At 40.8% G+C, this 9,240-nt stretch overlaps 1 protein-coding gene across 1 annotated transcript; it reads right to left on the bottom strand.

The window, feature by feature from the left end:
- Positions 1 to 887: 887 nt before the first annotated feature.
- Positions 888 to 7,212, bottom strand: LOC124284957 (PI-PLC X domain-containing protein 2-like). Its single transcript, XM_046721088.1, is given in 3 exon segments — positions 888 to 2,791; positions 2,794 to 3,420; positions 7,005 to 7,212. Coding segments are annotated over 3 exon segments (993 nt in total). The 5' UTR covers positions 7,090 to 7,212; the 3' UTR covers positions 888 to 2,510.
- Between the last annotated feature and the right edge of the window lie 2,028 nt (positions 7,213 to 9,240).

Genomic DNA, 9,240 nt, shown 5'->3' with positions numbered 1-9,240 from the left:
TTTCCTAATACTTTCTTGAATTGTCATGGTCCGCTTGCGGTGCGTCTTTGGTTTTACTTTACACCACTCAGATCAGTGTGGGGTGGTGGGGTAGCCTAGTGGTTAAAGCGTTCGCTCGTCACGCAGAAGACCCGGGTTCGATTCCCCACATGGTTACAATGTGTGAAGGCCCATTTCTGGTGTCCCCGCTGTGATATTGATTCCCCACATGGTTTTTACAATGTGTCTTTGCGAAAGCCCATTTCTGGTGTCCCATCTTTATCCTCCGTGGGGCTCATTTACTAAGGAATGTTGCTAAAAGCGGCGTAAAAATAAACTCTCTCACTCACTACAATTTGTTTGCGACGTGACATCCCTGTGATATTCTTCGATTGTCGCACAATCGCAACCCCGTCACGTACAGCTACGCCAACCATTACTGGTGCCAGTCGTGTGGTCGGTCTTTGGTCCGTCTCTCATCGTGTCCACCATTCCAAACCAGGTCTTGGTCCTGCTGTGATCGGCTGTGATATTGTTAAAGGCGGAGTAAAACTCACTCACTCACTCACTCTAGATCTGTGTTCTGAAGCCCAATCACTAGATTAGCAAACACAGATTGTGAGAATCAGAACAAAACTACTAAACTAGACAGTACTACAAGAGCACCTCCAAAGATCAGTCAGACTTTGACACTTTGAATATTAGAATGCAAATACCAGTAAATGTGCGTTAGTAGTCAGATCCCCGCTCACTGCGTGGGAATATAATTGTGCCGGAAAATACCTTAGCTTTTTGTATCACAGAAGCAACAGCACCCATGTCAAACAACGTGCTCTTGTATACATAAGTATGTTCTATACAGACATGATTTATTTTATAACTTTATTTTCAAAAATACATACTGATGGAAGACAAATAAACACAAAGACACATAAATGCATTAAAATAAATATTGGAATAATCTCATCGTATAAAAGACCTGTAAAAAGCTGACGTCAAATAATGTGTTTCACTGTTACGAAACGATTTTCAGACTCCAACCGAGGAACGTGTTGACACTGAGCGACGCTCACACGAGTGAGCCTTACAAATCGCAACACTGACACATATTATACGAACGCTTCTTTCAATTTACGATGACAACATTCACCGGAACAATATACTGGGATCCGATATGTTTCATCGAGCGAGTCTGACCACCCGATCCTGTCAGTCGCCTCTTACGACAAGCATGGATAGCTGAACACCAAATCTAACTCGGATCTTGACGGATATGACCGAAATCATGTTCAAATTGGCGTAAATAAACTAATTCAAAGTGACCTGCAACTTGTGTTACGTCACACAAACATTGCTATTTCCAAAGGCCACAGATTGTCTAGGAAGTATGCCCATGTGATGGATGTCTGCTTTAATCTGTTACATAATCCAGGATAGGTATGCCCATGTTAATCAAATAACGTATGTGACAAGAATGTAGTCGCGGGTATTGTTTCAGATGTTGCGGTTTGGACCTTTGCCAACGCGGAAGAGATTTTTTAAAAACAGTTTTAAACGCTTACTGAAGGAATTCGAAGTAACCAACAAATTTGAGTTTGTCATGTATTTTAATGTTGTTTTATCTTTGAATTTAAACCAATAAATAATTTGTTGGAACATGTGTTTTGGTTAGACTTTCATTACAGAAAACGTATTGTTATAGTCATAATTCTCGCTTAATATTTCTCCTGGTTGGAGTTCTGGGACATGCTTGATCCCTAAGGATGAAATACAGAAAGGGTCTTAAGATAAGGTGATGCAACTTATCCACTGACTTCTGATCATCAATCACACTGCGCGGCGATAACACGTAATTAAAGTAACTGTGTATTTGAGCATCTAAGCCTTAAAGGTGCTTCTGCTGACGATCCTCTTTAACAGAGGAAGCGCATGATTGATATTGAACACAATGTATTTAGTATTTACATACTTGTATCTTCTGGTTTTAAAATAATGCAGCAACTTAAAGTTTGTACTTGAACGTTATTTACACTAGGACCACTAAAATCACTTTATGGTTCGTTGTCGGCCTTTTCCACATGACCAATTCAATGGTGACATCCGAGGTATGACTAGAAGCCGTGCTGCACTACATTAACGTAGATTGGGATGTACCATTTGAATGCCAGTTAAGAGCAAATGGAATTTCAGAATTCATCAAGACATTGTCTTATCAACGTTCACAAAGCAGTCGCTCAAAGCCGTTCACGTATCATGGGTCGATGTGCTTCTACCCTACTGACAACTCTCTTGTAAATCTCTGGAATCCATGACCCTTTGGGCCATAAAAAATTCGCTGTTATGTCAATATTCAGACTATCGAAAACTTGGCCTCTTGCTCTGAGCCTCTGCACATTCCATCTGAAGAATGATAGTCTGGTTTATCAAAGCGTCTGGTGTTAAATGCGGTTACCCTTTTTTAGTAAAGTTAGGTCACTTGGTAGAGGAATTTATTTTTTTAATAAATCCAAAATCATCAATTCACAATTTAGTCACTCATATTCCTTGGCAAATATATCCTCTGTCATCTGTTCCCGAAATGCCCCTGAACTTTCACCGTTAATGCCAATGACTACGGGAATAAAATCTGCCATTTCTACAAAGTCTACAAGGCAGATATTAATTCTGTATTCCCCTGGAGCTTTATCCCTCACCCAGTTGACAAACGCGGTCGTGGAAGGGCGAGCTAGAACAGATTTCAGAGAGCCACACAGTCGCATGGCAATTGTTCCTGTGCTCGGTGTAAGGCAACCTTGCCACACATGAAAACTATATCCGGGGGTCGTTTTTTCTCGGTGTAATTTCTCTCCAGGAAATCAATCAGAGAATCTGTACTAGACGTGTTGGGCCAGGGTGACTGGATGACATTCTTGTTCCAAATCTTTGGAAAGGTGGCTGCATTAAAAGGATTGTGGTAAATCAGAATAATCCGACCGGGGTGGCTCCAGATGTTAGCGAGAGTGAGACTCCATAGTTTGTATTGGTAACCATTGACCGGAACTAGCAAACCACCAACTGTGTCCTCTATCTCCCCTAGCAACCGATCATGATCTGATGGCTCCATGTTATAAAAATGGTTCAAGTCCAAAATGGCGACTTCCTTTGGGTTGGTTTCGAAAAACGACCTTATGGTGCCAAGTGCAGTTTGGACATTGTCTCCATAAAGTCCATGTAAGAAATGGAATTGTTCTGTGTCGGGTTTCTTGCACACTCGTAAATCGAAATACCGTATTCCTGCTGTGAGCTGCTCAAACAGTGCCATGCTTTGATTGACTGACCATCGTTGGATGATTTTTGTGATAGCTCCGCAGCAAGACGAACCCAGGTTCTGAATCGATTCTGATTGGTCCACTGCCACGCCTTGCGAGGAGTCGAGAGTAGACGTGAACGAATTATGAGAACCTGCAACGGAAATAAACAGACACTAAACCTATATGAAACATGATTTTTGTTATGATTGCTGTTATAATACCTGTAAATCTTACAAATACATTAACATGATAACAGTTTAATCCAATAATTTTACCCACGGTGGCTGAGTGAGTTAGATCGCTGACTTTGTGTGCTGGCGAGTAGGTGCTTGACTCTGAAAGTGTGGGTTCGAATCCCGGATGGGACTTAACCTAGCAAAAGTACTAGAATGAGTACTTTACTGATATGTCGCATTTGACTGCTTTCTGAATGACATTGTGTATTCATAATTACATAGCTCCTTACTCTGATTTGGCTATAAGATTAATTATTTTTTTAGGAATAAAACGTTATAATAGCAACAATGCAGACGTCCTGTCAACTATTATGGGTTCAGGAGGAATGACAATCGAGTTGAGCCAACGCGATCTTTACAAATTTTAACAAAACCACACTGATATATGAATTAATGACAATTCCAAGAAACACCCAGATAGACAGAGAAAATATCCGTGTGTGATTTTCAGTGTTAACTGTACGTTTGGTTAAGTGATTACTCTGTAATTCTGTTTCATTAAGTACTTGAAGTTATCATAAATCTTTCATAGATGCGACCGCCTCCGTGGTGTAGTGGTTAGAGCGTCCGCCCGGAGAGCGGAAGGTCGCGGGTACGATCCCCGACCGCGTCATACCAAAAGACGTTAAAATATGGTACGTGTTGGTCCCTGCCTGGCGCTCGGCATTAATGGGTACAACAAGGAGTCAGTATAATGTGTCTGAGTGGGGTATTCATGCTTCACTGCGGCATGGTATCTCAGTGGGCTAGCACTATAAAACCGGCTTAAGTCTGGGCTAGTACAAGCAGGCGCACATACACATACACACGCATTCACGTCGTCATATGAGCGAAATATTCTCAAGAACGACGTTAAACCCAATTTCACCTCACCTTTCATAGATGCATCAAATTTAGACATCACATTTATCATCTTTTCATTATTTACTAGTATTCATTCTATATAACCCCTTGCAATAATATTCTAAAAACCACGTTAATCTATATATGCCTTATAACATTTAAGTTAACAAACGACAATCATAACACACTTAATATATGAGATAATCTTCTTCAAAGTCATGTTTTGGATTTTAACCTCATTTTGATGTTCGTGTCACAAACACAAATCTTCATATGAATTATCTATTAACCATTAGTGTTCATTCATTGTTTCTACAAGTTCATTCACCAGAAGTCTCCCATTGTTTTACAAGCTGACGGTTGCAGAGCCTAGGGGTTAAAGATCTCGTGTCGAAATCAACGGCTTTCCACAGGGGTACAATGCCTAAAGCCCTATGTATACCAGCCACTCCCACCCCACCCCCTCCGTGATAACGCTGTAGTATTGCTAAAACATAGGTACTCACTTATTTATGTATTTCGTCCATCGTTAATATTTCTATCATTTAACTAATGATTTATTTGATATGGATTCATTAATCTATCATTTCATAATCGCTGATGAAATCGTTCCACCCAATGATGTAATGTTGACAACATACTTTACTTGCGAATTTTGTTTTTCTATATTGTATAAAATAGAAAAAACCCAAAACACCATAAGCCTTATCCATCAGTATAAAACATCTTTAATTCATATTATATATTATTAATCCATCTTAGATATTCAAAATGGGACGGTGGGGGGTTAAAGCATTCGCTCGCCACACCGAAGTCCATTTCTGGTGTCCCCCGCCGTCATATTGCTGGAATATTGCAAAGAGCGGCGTAAAACTAAAATCAGTCACTCACTAGATATTCAAGCCAGTTAATACATTCTAACTTTTATAAAGAAACCCTTCCACAAAATCAATTAAAGTGTAATAAGTTTTCTGTAAGAAATTTGACGAACTCTTCCTTGATTGCGTTACGTCACACACATGCATGAAATGCTATCTTTAATGGTAACTAGTTGTCAAGGAAGTACTTCCATGTGATGGATGTCGGGGGGTTAATCTGTTACATAATCCAACATAAGTATACTCATGCTTATCACATTACGTATGTGACAAGAATGTTGTCGCGGGTATTGTTGACAGATGAGGTGATGAGAGAACGCGGAAGAGATTTTTTTAAACAAAATTTAAGCTGACTAAAGTACGGTCCAAACATTGTTTAGTTTGTCGCGTAATTCTAATATGTTCTGTCTATGAATTTGAACAAAGATATTTTTTGTAGGAGCCATTGTTTTTGTTGAGACTATTATTACAAAAAACAACAACATTTTTAGTCATAATACAACTAATTTAACGTAACTTGAGTTTGGAGGGATACGGACTGTCAACTGTTATTAATATATTTCACCTTAAAAACTCTCACAACAACTAAGGGGCGGTGGGGTAGCCCAGTGGTTAAAGCGTTCGCTCGTCATGCCGAAGACCGGTTTCGATTCCCCACATGGGTACAATGTGTGAAGCCCATTTCTGGTGTCCCCCGCCGTAATATTGCTAGTATATTGATAAAAGCGGCGTAAAACTAAACTCACTCACTCACTCAACTCAAAAGATCAAGAAGGAACTATTTCTTTTAATGACGATAAATATCATTAATATCATTGGTGTTGATGTGTCTGTGGAGTGAGACAAAGGAATTATTAAGTGCAATACTAACATGACAATAATCCGTGCTTGCGAGCGAAACCAATAGCCATACACGGAAGTGATTTACAACGAGTGATATTCTGTCATGTTGAAACCGATCAAGTACAGTTATCTATTGTGCATACGGAATTGCTCAGCATAAAAGCAACTCACGGCATGTGAGTATGCATACAGCCGGTGTTGACCCACATATAACTGATCACGCTTAGACAAACATATTCTGACTTGTATTTGAGAGTGAAGTACACACCGTGGTCAGGTTCAGTCATGAATGTGGCACAACGCCTTTGTCCTACCGTAAACATAGCATTCCGAGTCACATCACGTGACTTGCTGTTGTCATAGTTCAATATCTACACGCTACACTACACCAGTGTGATTCAATAATGATAATAACAATGATGATAATAGGGGAAGAACTAATGCGTAAATATAAACAACAACAACTACTACTACTCCTCCTACTACTATTACTACTACTACTACTACCCTGGTTAATGTTAGATCGAGAATCATATGTGCCCGCACTGCTACTACTACTACTACTACTACTACTACTACTACTACTTCTTCTACCACTACTACTCCTACTACTACTACTACTACTACTTCTTCTACTACTACTACTACTACTACTACTACTACTACTGCTGCTACTACTACCGGTACAACTACTCCTCACCTGGTTAATGTTAGGTCGACAATCATGCCCACACAAGTATAAAATAATCAATAATGATCATTGCGTTCACGAAAGTATACTGCTATTTACGTGTCACTCGCCAATACCAATGTAGATAAAGCCTTCTGACACGAAGATGAAATACACGGACATGCCGATACTCAACCCTTAAAGTTACCAGTAAACACACAATAACAAAACACCTCTTCAGGTCACGTATTCAATACAAACCTACCTGGTATAGCGAGGTGACCAAGGGGTACTTTGGTCAGACGCTCGGGTAGATTCCCCATCCAGTTTGAGAAGTCAGCGTCTGACATGTTTAACACCTGTTATCACCTGTAATCTGTAGCTTACACCTGTGACTTCAAGGGCATCAGGTATGTAAATGTGTTTAGTCCAGCATCACATGGAATTATAAGGTCATATATTCCCAACCTAGGACAGCATTACCTCACGAGAGAGTCATAGCTCCACGCGTTACTGAATACGCCTCGAGCAGTTAACGTGCGCGTTAGTGACAGAATTTATGACTGTCATTAAAATGACCACTTGTGATTACGATCGCACGTTTGACGTTAGTAAAGCGGTAATACTTATCTATTACATATAGAAACAAGTGAATTAGGCGAGTCGTGCCTTGAAGCGCTGTTAGCATAGCTGCAGCCAATCCCAGAGCTTTAAAATGACTTTACTGTATAGTCATATGTATTGATCTTTTACTATTCCCAAACCCGAGAGATCAATGTGCTCGTTTGCTTCTTTGATGTGCCCCCAGCAATATTTCAACTGACCTGTCGTCGAACATAAATAACATGACGGCTTTAGACGAAAGAAATAAAGAGACACCATATTTGAAGGGAAAACATATTTAATTGAGTGACGTTTTGGCACCGTGTTAAAAAACGATTACTCTAGAAAAAGAAGAAACTTTACGAGTAACAATGATGCAAAACCATTAGGTGTCATAAAGAAACCATTTACAATTCGAAAGACTTAAACAGCAAACTTGTAAGTCACTGCAAAGTCATTCATCACATGCACAATGTTGAATATGTCCACCTCATCATGACACGTCACGGCATTGATGACGTCAAACGCCTGATGACGTTAGCGGAAATCCGTTACCAATCCTGATGACACAACGTTCCACGCCCAGGAGGGTGGCCGGTGGATCTGTGGTCAGTCTGACTCGCCTGCCATGATGGTGCCACAAATGTTCGACTGGGTCACGTCAAGGGAACGTGCAGGCAATGCCGAAACTTTAACGTTAATGTTGCTGATGACATTGCAGAATGATATAAAAATAAATGTCTTTAAATATTTTTTGTTTGTATTTTTGTTTAACGCCGCATTCACCAATATTTCACCTATATGGCGGCAGTCTTTAAATAATCGAGTCTGCTAGACCAGACAATCCAGTGGTCAACAGCATAAGCATCGATCTACGCAATGGCATACGATGACGTGTCAACCAAGTCAACGAACCTGACTACCCGATCCCGTTAGTCGATTCTTACGCAAGCATGGGTTCCTGAAGACCAGTTCTAACCCGGAGTGAGTGAGTGGGTTCAGTTTTACGCCGCTTTTAGCAATATTCCATCAATATCACGGCGGGGGACACCAGAAATGGCCTTCACACATTGTACCCATCTAACCCGGATGTTCACGAGTTGCGTTATCATGCTGGTATAGACTGTGCCGTGTGGCTGTTGTTGGATAAATGGCAGCCGACCTAGTAAGGTAAGGTAAGGTAAGGTAAGGTAAGGTAAGGTAAGGTAAGGTAAGGTAAGGTAAGGTAAGGTAAGGTAATAAACTAAAGGTAAGGTAAGGTAAGGTAAGGTAAGGTAAGGTAAGGTAAGGTAAGGTAAGGTAAGGTAAGGTAAAACCTTATTCCAATTACCTCTGTGCAGTAATGTTGCCTAAAATGATAACCAGCCTCAAGTCCAGCCCCACTGACTTCTAACTAGTTCATGATACCGCCATGACCTTTCTGGACATAGTTCGGCGCTAGTTTACCTTGCCCTCTGTACACATTTTGAACCTGCCAACGCTGTACCTTGCCTCCTTCCACGGTGACACTGTCGACTGAGATCATTATTATAGGTTATTTATAAAGCGCAATATGTCCACGCATCTAGTGCATGTCGAGGCGCTGATCATTTTTCCCTCGATCTTGGATGTCAATCTCAACGGCACATCGAATATCAGTCTCAACTCTTGCAGTCACTAGGCGCACCGAGTTATTGTGGCTTTCATCCTAACGAGGTACCCATTCACAGCTGGGTGGGACTGGGACACATAGTCACAGTACTTTGTCCATGTTCACGCATCGCCGCTGCTGTACCCGCAACTAGGTGTTTGCATCGTATTCATGTGGCCACCATCTGGTCAAATACCAACGGATTCGTGGTTCTTTAAGCCACAGGGTTGTGTACCGTACACTAGGGGTTGTGACAACACTGAAAGAG

The sequence above is a fragment of the Haliotis rubra genome, unplaced genomic scaffold, assembly GCF_003918875.1.
Source record: "Haliotis rubra isolate DU_JTF1 unplaced genomic scaffold, ASM391887v1 Scf349, whole genome shotgun sequence".
NCBI lineage: Eukaryota > Metazoa > Mollusca > Gastropoda > Lepetellida > Haliotidae > Haliotis > Haliotis rubra.
Note: the sequence above shows the minus strand (reverse complement) of the source record. Positions and strands in the feature narration are given on the sequence as shown.